The sequence below is a fragment of the Saimiri boliviensis genome, chromosome 4 (genome assembly GCF_048565385.1).
Source record: "Saimiri boliviensis isolate mSaiBol1 chromosome 4, mSaiBol1.pri, whole genome shotgun sequence".
Classification (NCBI taxonomy): domain Eukaryota; kingdom Metazoa; phylum Chordata; class Mammalia; order Primates; family Cebidae; genus Saimiri; species Saimiri boliviensis.
The window spans coordinates 92,797,426-92,815,296 of NC_133452.1; the positions used below are offsets into that span (position 1 = coordinate 92,797,426).

The following is a 17,871-nucleotide window of genomic DNA, read 5'->3' on the forward strand; positions in this document are numbered from 1 at the left end:
CCCAGCTCCATTTTCCTTATACTTCTGTGTCCTGTCTCTTTATTTCTCGGATCCTGCACCTCAGCACAGCTTAAGGGACAGCCCACGATCCTGTGGGGCCCTCAGCCCTACACTTCCACTCTTCTCGTTTATTAAATGTAGCACTCACTCTCTAGTCCCTGAATATGTCATGTACTTACCTAGCTTTATCTCTATCTTTTATACTTTGCTCAAAATGGAAGTTTTAAAAATTTTTTTTATGCTTGAGAATTTAAAAAATATGTTGCACAATTTATGCTTAATAAAAATATTAGTCTCAGATTAATCCTTTGTGAACTAGTTAGGTAGGAGTCATCAATCAGTTTTTAGTACTTGTTTATAATGTCTGTCCTAGCTGAAAAACTCATCCTACCAATAGATGCACATGTAAGAGGTATATTGCTGGCTTTATTATCTATTTTTTTTTACTATTTAAAAAAAGTAATGCCACGAATTAGGCAGCAGTTTTGTTAAAATTCAGATGATGACTTCCCCTGTTCCCTAAAATCAGTCAGTTGATCTTATAAATAAAATGGAAGGTGATGTATTTTTATTACATTTATCTGTGCAAAGTCCTGGCCATGATGGAATAACAAGGACTGAATTTATACTCCTGAGTTAAACAACTAGAAAATTGGACAAAATATATGGAACAGTGGCTTTCACATATTAAACATCAGGCAGCGTAAGTCACTGTGACACTGAAGAGAGACCTGTAATTACCACATCTTACTGCCTAGAAGCAGTTTTCACGCAGCAGAAAAGAGGAAGCCAAACAGAACTCAATGTTCTGCAAAGTTGAGGACATAGAGATAGGTATTTAGGAAGGGCTGGGCAGCTGCCAGAGTGGCGGGAGCTGCATAGAGAGTGCTCAGATCTGTAGACAGCTTACTGTGAGGCTTTGCCTGAATACTGATCTACACATGCATGAAAAGAAACTTCCATAATGGAGAAATAACCACTGGAAAGCAATAGGTGAAGCACTCTTTGTAACTCACAAATAGTTCATTTTTCCATGAAGCAGAGTAATAAGACCTCATAATATTTAGCACATTGGATAGAGTCCATAAAAAGATGTGTCACCTTAGACTAAAGACTTCTCTGCCTCTGTCTTGACAATAGGGCTAACAAATTACAGAACAAAATTGAGCACAACCTAAAAGAATATAATAAAATTTTGTATTCAAGAGTGTAAAATTCATGACGTCCATTATCTAATTAAACATTGCCAGACTGGAAAGAGCAAGAAAATAGCAATCCATAACCAGGAAAGAAAAACCAGTCAGCAGAAAAGAGCAAGAATGACAGAGATGGTGGAGATAGAAGGCAAGTACATTAAAATAGCTATCATAAACATATCCCATGTGTTCAAGAAGGTAGAAGAAAATGTGAACATTATAGTGGGAAAATTGGAAAATATAAGACCCAAATTAAAGAATACAGTATCTGAAATGAGAAACACTGAAAGTCCAGTAGATTGAAAACTGCAGAAGAAAGTTCACTTAGTGAACTTGAAGACATAGCAATAGAACTATTAAAAAATATGTAGAAAAAAGTGAACAGAATATTGGTTACCTGAGTGACAGTACTTACTCAAGTGGTTTTACTTACCTGTAATTGGAGTACCTAATGGAAAGGTGAGAGAGTAGGAACATGAAAAAAATTTAAAGAAATAATGGCTGAAAAATTTGATGCAAATTTATGATAAAAAGCCTAAAGCCAGGAAGAAAATAACTGTCAACCTAAAGTTTTCTACCTAACAAAAATACATTTTGGAAATGGGGCAAAATTAAAACATTTTGAGACAATATCTCAGAGAACGTATTGCCAGTAGAACTTTATTACAGAAAATATTAAAAGAAATTTTTTTTTTGTATAAGGGAAATGACATTAGATCGGCAGTTGGAATTACTGAAAGCAATGAAGAATACCAGAAGTAGTAAATATGTGAATAAGTATAAAATACATTTTCCCTCCATTTAAAAATCTCACGATAACTGTTCACTGGAATGACTTGAAAACTTAATATAAAGTGTTGGCTTTGAAGTTTAAGTGTAAATATGAGAATTTTTTGCATATAGGTTAACAAGACAAGACATAATGAGAAATTATTCTAAGTATTTTCAGAATGTTCTCATATACCTGATGTGCTTTTGATAGATCAGGTACCATGAATAAGAAAAATATCAGTGTTTTGCCAGTGGCCTTTGGACATATGCAATTGAGAGGGAGAGAGCCAGAGGCAATTTGAATATTAAATTTTGTTAAATTACTTTTTACTAAGTAACAATAAACATAAATCAAAGTTCCACCTTTGTTCCCACAGTTGAGAGAGGGAGCATTTTCAAACCATGGCTAGGACCAGTTTGAAGCGTTTTAAGCCTTGGAACAAGGAAATAATTTTTCATTTGTAGTTGTGTTCATGGTTTTTATGTTATGATCTTAGGTTCCATGGAAGGTATCCTTTGAAAAGCTCTGTTCTATTGGAGAGGGGTAAAAAGAGCTACTTAGAAACCATGAAACTGATAACTCGTCTAGTTTAGACTCTTAAGTGACTCCCATTATTTCATGGGATATTTTCCCAAATGTTTAGAATGGTGGTTAAACTTTCACTTTCTACTTTCTGTCACAAGCCACCATGTGGATTTTCTCAAACCTCTTAGCAGTTTTCTACCCCTCTGTCATTTTTGTTTTCCCAGAAGTACCTAAAATCCTGGCAAATTGTGTCCTAGAATGGTAATAATATCACCACTTTGAAGCACAAATTATCCTGCTGTTTGAGATGTCCTTTTTTGTATTTATCTTTTAGTAAGATTCTAATCATGTCATTGGTGTGAAATTCTTGATACAAAGGAAGGAACTCATAATTATTTTGGAGTGCAGGTAGGGAGGCATATAAATATGTAGAAGAAATGTACCAAAGGTCCTGTGTCTTATAAAATTACTTAAATGGTAAGTTTTAGCTGTATGTCCTCTAAACTTCCTCTACACACATACATAGTCATAACCACAGAAAGAGCATAAAATGGTACTGAAGGCTAGTCTGGTTCTATATTTTCACTGGTAGAAGCAGGGAATCTCTGCTCACTTTTGCTTTATGAGCATTTCCTTCTGAGTTCTATTATTGCAGGCTCATAGCTTCAGCCACCTTTCGTATCTGATCCCATCAGTGGTTGGATTTATTTACATTTATTGCTTTCCGTGTGTTTGCACTTCCATCTGTTTGCATTTCATACTTTCTAAAATACATACTTTTTTAGGGGATATCCTTCTTTATCTGGAATGGTACTTCTCTCAGAATTTCTCATGGCTGGGTTTTTCTCATCTTTTGGGTTCCAGCTTAAAATTTTGCTTCCTTGCCATTAAGTCTTTTCCTTACCTACACTATTTAAAAGTAGGTATTTCTCATTATTGTCTGTCACGTATTAGTTTAGATGTTTGTTTTAGGATATTCTTTACCCCACATTTGATTAAACACCATGAGGGAAAAGAGTGTGTGTTTAGATACCTGTGCCTTATTTGCCATTGGTTCTCTAATGTCTTATACAATAGGTATATAATACATAGGGCATACTTACTACAATATTTATTATGTAATTTGAAGGATTCTTTAAAATCTGAAGGATTCCAGCTTACGACATGTTTACATTTGTCTTTCTGAAACTTCCTTCTAGTGCTATTTAGGTAGATAATGGTGGTGTGGATAGTGGAAGGTGGTATGGATAAAAGGAAGCCGAAATGTTTTAAGAGCAAAGAACAGAAAATCCTTACTGAATGTGACTTAAACAATACGGAAAAAAATCTCACATAATTGAAATTCTAGAAGTAGGAATCATGTGACCTGCAACTCAGTGATTCTATTATGGACCTGAATTATGTCTTTCCATTCTGCCATCCTCAGTGGCCGCTTTGTGTTCAGATCGGCTCCTCTTGTGATCACAAGAAGGCTGACAGTGGCAGTCAGGGCAGTATGATTTCTTGTTTGTTTGACAGGGAAGAGAGGAAAACCTCTCCTTAAACATGGAATGTAAGTTCTTTTCAGTTTCTTGGACCACTTTTGGGTACATTTACTTCTAGACCAACAAGACTTGTAAGAATAATACAATGCACTGATTGTCTCAGTGTAATCATATGAAAGTAGGATTGATTTGGTTGGACTCAACTGCATTGTCTGCTGAAGATGTTGAGATATTTTTAGGTTCTATCGTAAGGAATGCAATTTAGGTTCTGTGCTGACATCTTGTAAGTCAATGTTGAAGTAGGGTGTTGTTCTGGCAGTGACAAATGAGGACCAGATGTCCTGCTGAGAACAACTAGAATGGTTGTATGAAGTACATATAAATATAGATGTATATTTGACAGAGTCATCTGCTAGGGGTGGGAGAGCTACAAATAAAATGAAGAATCATAAGATCAAGATAGAGGAGAAGATAAGAGCCCATCTAAGTGAGTCTGGCATTGGGGTTCATGTTTCCTGTTAAGGCATTTGCCAGTTTTGAAAGTGGTAGCTTAGACTATGAAAAGAACTTTCAATAGACTTTTGGGTTCAAGGAGACAAAAATTCGAGTTAAAAGCTTATGAAAGCGGAGGTATCCTAGTGAACTACTAGGTTTTGATTTGGTTCCTAAAGGGATTTACTGTGGGAGGAAGTCTGAAATGGAAATAAACCTAGCTCTGAAGAACACTGCAGCCCACCTTTTAATCATCTCAATTCTTGATTTGAGGAAGGTGATCTGGGATTTTTACTATCCCTACCATAGCTTACTGAAAGAGTGAAAGTAAACCTTTATTCTCTAGAGAAGAAGACATCATCTAGAGTTTTAAATTATCTCTGTGTTTTCTTATAAATGTTTTGTGTCTTGTACTCATCCAGAAATTATTAGGCATTCTTGTAGATAGGACACATGGCTAGAAACCAAGAACAACAGACAATGGAACCTGGCCTTTAGGGGATCTAGGTATTAGAGATACCAGATATAAGCTTTCAAGTAACTATGCTTAATATATGTTAGAAGTAATAAATGATGGGGTTGATAATTTTGGCAGGACTAAAACCCTTTTAAGTATATATGAATATAAGTCAATCTAAGCTTAAATGAATTTGTTTACACTTATAAGTATATGTAAATATATACACACAAATGTTAATATACATATGTCTGTTTTTAAAAGAAGGTATCTGAACCGAAACATAAAGAGACAAAAAAGATGGAAAATATAGAACAGATCTTAAGAGACATAAAGAATATGGTTGACTCTTGAACAACGTGGGTTTGAACTACATGGGGTCCACTTCTACACAGATTTTTTTTTTTTAGCCTAATGGGGAATAAAAATATAGTATTCGTGAGAATGCAAAACCTGTGTATGAGGAGAGCCAACTTTTGTGCAGGCAAGTTCCACGTGCTCACTATGGGACTTGAGTATTTGTGGATTTTGGTATACATGAGAGTCTTAACATCAATTTCTTATATATATGGAGGGATGACTGTATAGTGGGAAGGTCTACATACATGTAATTAGAGGACCAGAAAGGATGGAGAAAAAATGGAGCAGAAACTATATTTGAAGATACATGGTTTTCAATTTTCCAAAAGTGATTAAAAGCATCAGGCCACAGAACCAAGAATACTCTGCAGTCCAACCTGGATATATGCAAAGAAAACATTGAGGCAAGAAATTGAAGACACACACGAAATTGGAAAAATATTCCATGTTCAAGGATTGGAAGAATCAATATTGTTAAAACTTCCATACTACCCAAAGCAATCTAGATTCATTGCAATTTATAACAAAGTTTATAAATTTATAGCAAAGTTGCCATTGGAAACAGCACAAATGTTTATCAGCAAAATAATGGATAAAGGAGTTGAAGTATATTCATATACCACGATACCATGTAACAACAAATAAATGAACTAGAGCTACACACAGCAGCATGTCTCTTAGGATTTCACTGAAGTAAAGTTAAAAATATTCATTAATAATCTGTGGTGTTAGAAGACAGCTTTGGGTAGGAGCAGTGGGGTAGTGATTGGGAAGAAGTATAAGGGTAACTTCGGAGATGTGGATAATGTTCAGTTCTTGGCCTATGGTGGTTACTCGGGTGTGTTTTCATATGGTAATAGTTTCTCAAACTTTATACTTAATGTTTCTGAAAATGTTATACTACAGTTTAAACTTCAGTGAGATAAATATGAATAAATATATTGTGTCCTAAAATTTTCTAAGATGTTAGGAAAATAGATTCAATTAAGAACAGACTCACTACTTTTTACATAGTACTGTTTTTTTCTCTAAGATACCTCCAAGTGATCACAAAGAATATTTGATTTTTTAAATTAGAATTTATGTACTTGGAATCGCTCCATATTATCACTTATTTTTCTATTTCAATTCATGCAGTATTGACCCTCATATGAATTAATAAGTGGGTTAACTTATTAAATACAGTATTAGTAATGTATTGCTATATTCTGTAGCAAATAAAAGGACATACCGATTATTTTGTTTTATTTTGTTAGGATACATTTTAGACATTAAAAAAAAATCTTTATATACTTGAGATAACTCTTTTGTATTTTTTTTTTTCTTAGAGACAGGGTCTCACTCTGTTGCCCAGGCTGGAGTGCAGTGATGTTGTCATACCCCACTGCAACCTCACACTTTTGGGCTCAGGTGATTCTCTCATCTCAGTCCCCTGAGTAGCTAAGACTAAAGGCACATGCGACCATGCCTGACTGATTTTTTTGTTTTTTATTCTTTTGTAGAGGTGAGGTATTGCCCAGGCTTTTCATGAACTCCTGGCTTCAAGCACTGCTCCCATCTCAGCCTCCCAAAATGTTTGGATTACAGGCATGAGCCACTGCACCCAGTCTGTATCTTAAATTAACCTAATATCTGTACCTTATGTAATTCTTCCTTGGGTATTCAGGTAGCTAATGTAGAACTTTTTTTTTCCTTAAGTATACATTTTCTCTTGGATTTGGCAAATTTTTAGCTGAGCTAAAATTCTAGTACTCATAGCTGGGTGTCCTCAAAAGAATGAAGTTGGAGCCCTAGACCACACTATATGCAAAGAGTAACTGAAAATGGATCGTCGACCTTAAATATGAGTTAAAACTTTAGATGAAAACAAGAGTAAATCTTCACAGCCTTGGATGTGGCAGTAGATTTTTAGGTATGTGTGATATTGTGATATAATAAGGAATGCATATTTGATATTTGTCCCTGGTTTCTGGCACATATCTCCTAAAGGCCTTGAAATTTTCTGAGTGATAAAAGTGAGAGGAACAACTTTTGTACTCATAACAAGCGTGTTTCAGCCACATCTGAGTTTATATTAACAAGGAGGCTTTTGTAAAGCCCCTAAGGATGGGTAGGGGCCTTGTTGCCAGGGGAACCAATCAAATGATTAGCTTTCATTAAAAACCCTAAACCAGGCATCCCCAAACTTTTTACACAGGGGGCCAGTTCACTGTCCCTCAGACCGTTGGAGGGCTGCCACATACTGTGCTCCTTTCACTGACCACCAATGAAAGAGGTGCCCCTTCCTGAAGTGCGGCCGGGCTCGGTGGGGGGGCCAGATAAATGCTGCAGGGGGCCGCATGCAGCCCGCGGGCGGGCCGTAGTTTGGGGATGCCTGCCCTAAACAATAGAGTTTAGAGAGCTTCTGGGTTGGTGAACACATTGAGAGGATGGGAAGGTGGTACATCTGGAGAAGTTATAGAAACCTCTGCATCTCTTTCTGCGTACCTTGCATCTGTTCCATTTGGCTGTTTTGAGCTGTATCCTTTATAAGAAACTGGTAACAGTAAGTAAATTGCCTTCCTGAGTTCTGTGAGCCTTTCTAACATTATTGAACCAGAGTCATGGGAATCCCCAATTTATAGCCAGTTGATCAGAAATACGAGAGGACTGGACTTGAGATTGGAATCTGAAGTGAGAATAATCTTGTGGGTCTGAGCCCTTAACTTGTGGGATCTGATGCTAACTCCGGATAGATAGTGTCAGAATTGAATTAAATTATAGAACAGCCAGTTGGTGCCAGATAATTCATTGTTGCGGGAATAAACCCCCACACATTTGGTGTCTCAGAGTGTTACGAATCTAGAGAAAAGTCGTTTGTTATTTTTAGACTGTGTCACGAAAAGCATATTTAACAAAAGAAAAAATAATTTTACTTTATCGAAATTAAAAACTTCTGTACATTAAAGGACATTAAGAAAGTGAAAAGACAACCTGCAGAATGGGAGAAATCTTCAGGGTTCAAGTGATTCTCCTGTGTCAGCATCCTGAGTAGCCGGGATTGCAGGCACCTGCCACTGCACCTGGCTAATTTTTGTATTTTTAGTATAGAGATGGGGTTTCACCATCTTGGCCAGGTTGGTCTTGAACTCCTGACCTCATGATCCACCTGCCTCAGCTTCCCAAAGTGCTGGGACTACTAACACTACAGAATTAATTTCAAGCTGTTATTTGTGAATCTGTTAAAAGAAATATATTCAACCAGTGAACCTCTCTTTAATGCATATCCTTTGACCATTTTTCATAGTATTTTATATAAAATATCTTTCTTAATATTTTCTAGAAATTTAAGTTTGGCTGGTTGTTACCACTATATAAATAGCTTTATTTCATTATTTATTTCAACTGGAGAGTTTGTTTTTTTAAACCCTGATGGTATAATTATATACTACATTGTTATATCTTGAGGTTATATAAAAATAGATTTTTGTACCAAATGATGACCAGAATTTTAATAGACTAAGCTATGTTTTCATGTGGTTCAAAGGAGTTATAAGTGGTAAAAGTGAGAAAATAGTATTCTGTATTTTCATTGGGAAATAAAGCTTGTAATTTTTAGGGAGAGGTTTATGTGCTGTGATGTTCAGATTTTATAATCATCAGTTTCTGGTTGATAAGAAATCTTACAGAACCATTTGTAGTTTTGTGTTAGACATTCTTTTCAAAGACCAAGTATATTTTGAAAATGATTCAGTATTGTGCTTAGGAGCTTTTTATTTTTGTATATATGTCTTATGACACATTTTAGCTGACTACGGTATTATGAATATCTCATGTACACATGTGTCAATTTCCATACCTGTTATGAGCTCCTGAAAGATCAGGAAGCAGATATGTCATATATAGTAAAAGAGTACTTGAGGCCTTTTTGGTGAGAAAATTATCCTTGTTAACATAGTGTAGAATTCTCAAAATTGTTTTTTTTTTCAGCTTATTTTCTTCTACATCAAGTGGAAATACCCATTTCATTGCATTATTAGATGAAATGGTACTAATAAAATTCTTACTACAGTAGTGAGAATTATAAATATAAGCCTATAATTTGTGTCTGTGGCTAATCAATCTAGCCCTAGTTTTTGTTAACATTTTTCCTTCACCATCATGCTTTTTAAGTTTGAATGTTATATAGCACTTGAGGTTCTGCTTGTTTTTAGTTCTCTGTATTTCAGTTTCAGAAAATAGTCTGGATTTAAGTTTAGCTAATTTTCTGTTTAAAGTGAAATCATATGTGGTTGTATTTGAGATGGACTACTATGCTTAGAAGCAAAGGTTCCTGGAAACATAAAAAGCAGGCATTATCTATTAATCAGAAGCTTATTAGTGGTTTTCCTCTCTACCATAGTATACCTTTTTTAAAAGCTATTCAGGCTTATTAAATTAAAATATAATTTTAAAATAAATAAAACAGTACACACCTACACAAATACAGAGAATGAAAGTTCACATCTGCCTCTGTCTTACACTTTCCAGCCTGATACAAACTTTTAGAAATAGAAAAACCTAAATAATTTTAATTGTTAATAACTTGTTAAATATTTTTAATCTTAGATGAAAAATTAACACTGGAACAGAAACCTTCTAAACCAGCAGCTCCACTAGTCCCACCCAAGAAACCTGCTCCACCTACCAAAGCCAATAATTTATTGAGATCTTCTGGAATGGCGTATCCAAAGCGACCTGAAAAACCAGTTCCTCCACCACCTCCTATAGCCAGGTAAGTTTTACCTAATTGTAAATGAGCTTATTGATTTACTCACCTTTGACCGTAATGACTCTGTTGCCTTTCTAAATCTCCAGGTAAGTTTTTTCTTATTTTTCAAATATATTTATTTTTAAAATTGACATATACAATTGTATGTATTTATTATATACAACATAATGTTTTAAAATACATACATATATATATATATATACATATATATATATATATATATATAAAATACATTGTGGAATGGCTAAATCTAGCTAATTAACAGCCTCACATAGTTATGATTGTTAATTATGAGTAACTGTGATAACTTCACATAGTTATTATTTTTGTGATGAGAACACTTAACATTCACTCTTAGCATTTTTAAAGAATGCAGTACATCACCATTAACTGCAGGCACCATAATGTACAATGGATTTCTTGAAATTATTCCTTCTGTCTAACTATAAATATGTATTTCTTGACTACATCTTCCCATTCCCCTCCAACTCACAACCACTTTAGACTCTGGTAATCACCATTCTACTCTCTATTTCTATAGGATCAACTTTTTTAGATTTCACATTTGAGTGGAGATGGTATTTGTCTTTCTGTGCCTGGCTTATTTCACTTAACACAACATCCTCCAGATTTGTTGATGTTGTCACAAATGGCAGGCTTTCTTTCTTTTTTTTTTTTTTTTAATGGCTAAATAGTATTCCTCGCTTATATATGCCACATTCCTTTATTCATTCATCCAGGCTGTTGTGAATAGTGCTGCAGTAAACATGGGAGTCCAGATATCTCTTTGACATATTGATTTTATTTCCTTTGGATGCATACCCGGTAGTGGGATTGCCAGATCATATGACAATTCTGTTTTTAATTTCTTGAGGCACCTCTGTACTGTTTTCCATAATGGCTATAGTAATTTACATTCCTATCAACAGTATGCAAGTGTTCCTTTTCTTAAGATGCTCACCAACAGTTATTATCCTTTATCTTTTTGAAAAGTTAAAATTTATTTTAACATTATAAATAACATCCAAGAAAAATATAAACTTGTTGAAAGCTGGATATGTACACAAAGATCACAGGCAGGTCCTGGCAGTTTGATTGGAGCCTTGGTTATTAAAATGCAGCAGTAAATTCCAAGCTGGGAATTCCCAGCTGAGCACTATTCTGCTGGCTATGCCAGCAGTCCTCGTGCACATGTAAAACACCTGGGGAGTTATAGTACAAATCCAGTCAGGGTTGGAACCATGGCAAACCAAGAGCTCTTAGAGATGGACCTGTTTGTGCTGCTAGGCATCATGGAGAAAGCAGCAGATGGAAGTGAAGGAGGTGTATAGGCAGAAGGCCTTCTCCTGCCACCCAGACAAAAATTGGGTAATCACAGAGCATCTGAACTCCTCCACTAGCTTTTTCAGGCCTTGCTGCAGCCAGGGCTTCATATGGTGAAGTTAGAAAAGCCAAGAAGCAGACAGCATAGAGGACTCAGAGGCTTGATGAGAGAAAAAAGAAAGCTAATCTTAACTTGGAGGCCCAGGCCTAGGTGAGTGAGAAGGTGGAGGAAAGCTAGAGCACCAGGACAATAGAGCTGGAGATAAAACATCTTAGTGAAAAGTGTTCCTGGCAGCTGTAAAACAGCAGATGATGATCCAGGAGCAGATGTGCCAGGAACTTGACTCAAGACTAAAATTCAGAAAATACTGAAAGGAACCCCAAACTAAAACTGAAATGGAAGTGCAAGAATGGTGAGTCAGAAGGCAGCTGCTCTGAAGACGTATTCTTGTGGCTTTTACAAAAGTATGGTGGAGTTCTCCACCTAGTGCTTTTCAGTAAGAAGCCAGGCACTGCTGTCGTGGCGTTTGGGACTGTCAAGGCTTCAGAGGTGGCCCTCTGGAATAAAGTTGGCCTGATTGATAATCCTTGGAAAATTTCCTCTTTGGAAGGAGAACTCCAGAGTGCAGTGGGTCCCAGCCACTCAGGACGGTCAAAGGACCCAGTGGTGTCTCTTCTTGCCACATGCATGCAAGAGGTGATCACCAAGATGCAGCAGTAGTCAAGGAGAGACAGCCCATTTAGTCTTCTGCTGTAACCTTCCCAAGTCACAGCCCTTTTTAAAAACATCACCAATAAACTTTAAAGGCAAGAAAGAAACAAACAATCCCAACAAAAAGAGGGCTAAGGACATGAATAGACAATTCTCAAAAGAATTGTCCAAATGGCCAACAAGCATGTGGAAAAATGATCAAAATCATGAATTATCAGGGAATGCAAATCAAAACCACAATGTGATACCACCTCACTCCTGCAAGAATGGCCATAATCAAAAAATAATAGATATTAGCATGGATGTGATGAAAAGGGAACACTTCTGCACTGCTGGTGGGAATATCAGCTAGTACAACCACTATGGAAAACAGTATGGAGATTCCTTGAAGAGCTAAAAGTAGATCTACCATTTGATCCAGCAATCCCACTACTGGGTTATCTACCCAGAAGAAAAGAAGTCATTATATGAAAGAGATACTTGCACATGCATGTTTATAGCAGCATAATTCTCAATTGCAAAAGTATGGAACCAGCTCAGATGCCCATCAAGCAATGAGTGAATAAAGAAATTGTGATGTACATATATATACCATGGAATACTACTCAGCCGTAAAAAGGAATGAAATAATGACATTCACAGCAACCTGGATGGAATTGGAGACCGTTATTCGAAGTGAAGTAACTCAGGAATGGAAAATCAAGCATTGTACATTCTCCCTTATATGTGGGAGCGAAGCTATGAGGACACAAAAGCATAAGAATGATACATTGGACTTTGGGGACTTTGAGGGAAACGGTCCTGAGAGGGGAGTGAAGGGTAAAAGACTACACATTGAGTACAATGTACACTGCTTGGGTGGTGGATGCACCAACATTTTAGAAATCACCTCTGAAGAACTTATTCATGTAACTAAACACCACCTGTTTCCCGAAAACCTATTGAAATAAAAAATAATTAAAAATAATAAAACAATTTTTAAAAAAGGAGTATTCTGTACATTTTGATTTAGCTCTGTTGCTTACCTTCTAAAGTTGTCCGTCTATTGTTGCAGTTTAATTTTTAAGTATTGTTTTTCATATTTTCTGTATATCTGTTGAATGTTAATTTTATATTTATAATAATTTTCTACACTTACTAGACTGTTCTCACATTTCTGATTTTATTGCGATCAGTCTTAGGACAGAGTTTTACGTTTATGGAAATAGTTTTACAGAACAGAAAGTAATCAGTATTCGACCATAAAATCTTTAATGTCATTAAATCACAATTTTTTTATAAGTCATGTTTTATACTAGTGATTTTTGCATTTTTTTTATTATTTCAGGATTAATGGGGAAGTTTCTACCATTTCATCAAAATTTGAAACTGAGCCTGTATCAAAACCAAAGCTAGATTCTGAACAGTTGCCACTTAGACCAAAATCAGTAGACCTTGATTCACTTACAGTAAGGACCTCCAAAGAAACAGGTAGGTCAGCATGGACAATGGTGATGTATTAAAAAAAAATTGTCAATATAGGTTTCAGCAACTATTTAAAATAAGAGATGTGTATGCAGTTTGTTTGTGGATAAAGTTGAAATTACGCAGTTGAAATTTGTTTAAAATTTAGTAGCCAAAGTAGAAATAATAAAAGAAGATAAGTAAGTAAAATTGTTACGGTCCTTACTGGTCAGAGGTTTCTTACTGATCAGAGGATTGAAACAGATGTTAAAAGATGATCCATCTGTTACTCTCTCTTTAAAGTTTAAAAATGAGATGACATAGACTTTCAGTGCCAGCATTAGATTAATAGAACTTTAAATTTCTCCTCTTAATCCAGAGATACTTTTGTTTTCAGTATAGGAAAATATTTTTCTAACTGTATATCAGCAGGCTTCACTTCTTTTGCTCGTTTTTTTTTTAAGATTTAGGACTGATTTTTCAGCTTACTGATCATCTTTATTTGTCTAGTCTGTACATCTTCCTGTTTTTCTTAAAATACCTATTATTGTAAAATGGAAAACTTGAAACAGAAGTCTTGATAGTTTTCATTATTAAAGGTATTGTGCCTTCATTATTTTTTGGTAATTGTTAATATTTTGTATAGTGCTTTGCATTTGTTTTTAGTTTTTTTTAACTTTTTTAAAGCCCTTTCTCATGTATGTTCTTAGTTTAACTCTAGGAAGCAAATGCTTTTTTTCCTCCTATTTTGTGTCTAAACAAAGTAAGGTACAGACACATCAAATATACACTATCCATGTAAATCAAAGGAGAACTCTAAATTTTCTCCTTTACTCCGTGATATTCTTTGAAGAAATCTTCTTTGTCATATAGTTGGATCCTGCCTACTATGGATGAAGCTCTATTTACTACTAATTTCTGGGAATTGAGATGTTTATTGTATTTTAGAGAAATTCATTGAAATTTGTTCAGTATGTTTTATATGGTGAAAATTGCCCTTAGTAATTGTTCAATGAAAAAAGAAAAATAATCCTCATGCTTTAAAAAATCTTTTATTCTTTTTTATTGAGCTTATCAGTAAATAGAATTTTATCAGTTTATATTGTTTACTGTTTGATTTAAAATATAGCTAGAAATGTGTTTTACAAGTTACAATTGAAGAAAAGCAGATTATTTGCACAATTTTAACTCTGGAAATAAAAAAGTTATTGCCACTATATTTTTAATTTTTACAAATTTTTGGGATCTTTATCACACAAGTCTTTAAATGTTGATGGAGTCCCTTTGGGAATTGAAGGAGTAACACCTTGAATCTGTATCTGTTGCTTTGTATTCATCTTGAATGTTTCCTTTATTTATGTCAAGGTAATGGAATATTTTTTTAAATATAGGAAAATTAAAACATTTTCATTTTTTTCAAAACGTTTTTCTATGTAGAGTCACAACACACTGCCATATTTCTAGTAAAAATAATATATGTAAGAATTTCAAACTATCGATGATTGGAATCTGTTTTTACTTGGTTTTGGGGGCCCAATTTCTATATTTTATCCATAGCTATTATTTACTCCTCATGTAATAAACAGAGACTTAGTGGAACAGGGTGTAAAAACATCTTATTTCCGATTTGTTCTTTTCTTCCAATAAATAAGGAAATAATCTAGAGATGCTCAGACTTAACCACGTCAGAAAACTAACAGTTACTTTCAGGCTGCTGTTATTTATTCCTTCCATTTAATTACACTACCTTTGGTGTACTACACTTTGGCCCTGTAAAGTTAAAAAACTACAAATGTTGAGGATTTACAGAGCAAGTGTTATATCCTCATTAGTTCTTTAGTCACAGTTGCATGAAAGCCTGATTGATGGCAGTAAATGGCATATGTCCTAAGCATTAATTCAGAGATCCCTGCTACCTTTTTAAATTAGACCATCATATGTTCCTAGTATTAGTAATATAAAAGTGTTCTACTTCTTCTGTGATGTTAATACTTTTAAAAAGTGTTTTGGCTCAAATACAGCCTCAAATATAATATATGAAACTAGCGTTTTTAATATGTTTTAGAAAGTTGAAAATATACACAAAAACTTATTGAAAATTTTATTATTATGTACCGTAATAATTTGAGGTGAAGTAATAGAAAGTACACTGATTTTGCTGTTTAAAAAGGGGGTTTAATTTGTTAGTTGATTGCTGATAGCAAGTTTCTTAATGTTTTTTCCCATAACTAACAATGGAAAGATTTAGGACATGTATATGTCTACTGGAGTACCTGACATGGAAGTTATTACAAACGTTATTTTTATTCTTCCCTCCCTTCTCCATTGTTAATTAAACCCATCTCATTTTGTTTTTGTTCTAATCGATAAAGCATATAAATCCTTGGCTCTATTCTCAGATATTATTTTTTATTTATAAAGTCATATGTAAACATTTATGTGTATATATAAACCATGTATGTAAATACAGACTGTGACTTTTTTATGTGCAAGAAAGTCATATCCAGAACACTCAAGTTTTCTTCTTTTTTTATGACATAACTTTTTAGCTTCTTCATGTATATTTTCATATATAATGTAGTTTTATAAATATCAGAGCTGTTAAGAACCATTGTTACATTTTTTTTCTCTATTACAAACACTTCCTCAAAAATTGGTTTAAGGAAAATCTCACTGCCACTACTAATTAATAATAAAGGTTGTGCAGTTAACGTATTTTTAAAATCATACATTATCTGAAAGGTAAAATTATTTTCCAGTTCGTTTTAAAAAATATAAGATAGAAAATTGTATAGTAACCTAGCTGTTACATTAAGAAAGCCCAACTGATGAATCTCCCTTACAGTGTAGTATTTTTATCTTTTGGTTGTTTTTCTGGGATAAGATTTTCTATGATTAAAAGACAATTTTACGCCTGTGATTACAGCACTTTGGGAGGCCAAAGCAGGGAGATTGCTTGCATCCAGGAGTTAGGGACTAGCCTAGGCAACACACTGAGACATTGTCTCTACAAGGAAAAAACAAAACAAAACAAAATAAAACAAACCAACAAAAAAGTTGGGCATGGTGGTGCATACCTGTAGTCCCAGCTACTAGGGAGGGGAGGCTGAGATAAGAGGATTACTTGAGCCTGAGAGTTGGAGGTTGTAGTGAGCCTTGATCATGGACCTTTCTCCACCCTGGGTGATAAAGTGAGAACCCTGTCTCAAAAACAAACAAAAACAATTTTAAAGAAACATATTATTTGATGGAAGCATTCACTGTTGAATAAGGAAACACATTTCTTTTTCTTCAGGTTTATTTGATAGTTGATCTATTTTTTAAAAATTACTTTTCCAATATTTACTCATTTCTTCCAGAAAGAATTTATGGTGGAATTTTTCTAGTAGGTACCTGTTGAGTACATATACTGTAAAAAAGTGAGTGAGCCTATGTCTAAATTAGGATTTTAAAAAATTTAGTTTCTAGTAGTTTCCTTGATTATACCATATTAAAGACTTGTAAGAACCATATAAGGCATTGGTGAATTTTTATTTATATATGTATGAAGTATTTTAAAGATAATAGTGTCATACTTTTATAATGAAATATTTTAAAGTAACTTTTAACATATTTTTCTTCTTTGATACCATAGAATTAAAATTGCTTTTCATCATTGTAATTTCTGTCATGGGCTAAAGACTAAAAGTTGACGAAAGAGTGATTTAAGTTTAGTTATAACTACATTATGAGATGTTAACATACTGATTTATTACTCTGGCCTCTTAAAGCACTAAGCCATCCTTTTGGAAGCTGTCTTGGTGTTCAGTGAGTAATAAAACAGAGCTTTCTAGCCTAATGCATATTGAAATTAATATTAACTTTTTCCTTTGAAAGACAAAGGAATAAACCTAAAATCTAATACACATCTTGTGTAAGTTAGATAACCTACAAATAGTTATATGCCAAACATTGAAATGGTTTTATTCATTCTACAGCTGTTCTTTTTTCCTGTTTTGTAAAATAATTATTTTGATTTAGTCTTTTTTCTAGACATTCCTATCCTTGACTTTTCTTTCCAGATTTTGTTTCCTAGCCTGTTTGCCATGTTTCCCTTCTTACGTGTCAGGAAATTATTCTACCCTTCTCCATTTTGGTAAGATGAAAGTTTATAAAGCAATCAAAATAGTATTTTCAGTATAAATAGGTGGTGCACATTGATTTTTCTTTGTAATTTTACTGAAAGTGTACATGTCTGTCTGTCTATTTATTCTAACCCTTTTGGTTTTCCATTTTTAGATAAAATGAAATTCACTTTGGAAAAGTCTCCCAATTAGTTTAAAATGCTCTTTTGATACAATTTTTTAAAGAAAATTGG

At 34.3% G+C, this 17,871-nt stretch overlaps 1 protein-coding gene across 3 annotated transcripts in view; it reads left to right on the forward strand.

Moving 5' to 3' along the window:
* The window catches only part of CD2AP (CD2 associated protein), a 156,405-nt gene that overhangs the window by 115,313 nt on the left and 23,221 nt on the right, over positions 1 to 17,871 (forward strand). For all 3 annotated transcript variants that reach the window (XM_003923090.4, XM_074397874.1, XM_074397875.1), the window contains exons 12-13: positions 9,874 to 10,039; positions 13,399 to 13,541. In XM_003923090.4, coding sequence (XP_003923139.2) covers positions 9,874 to 10,039; positions 13,399 to 13,541 — 309 coding nt within the window. The remainder of the gene's footprint in view (positions 1 to 9,873; positions 10,040 to 13,398; positions 13,542 to 17,871) is intronic.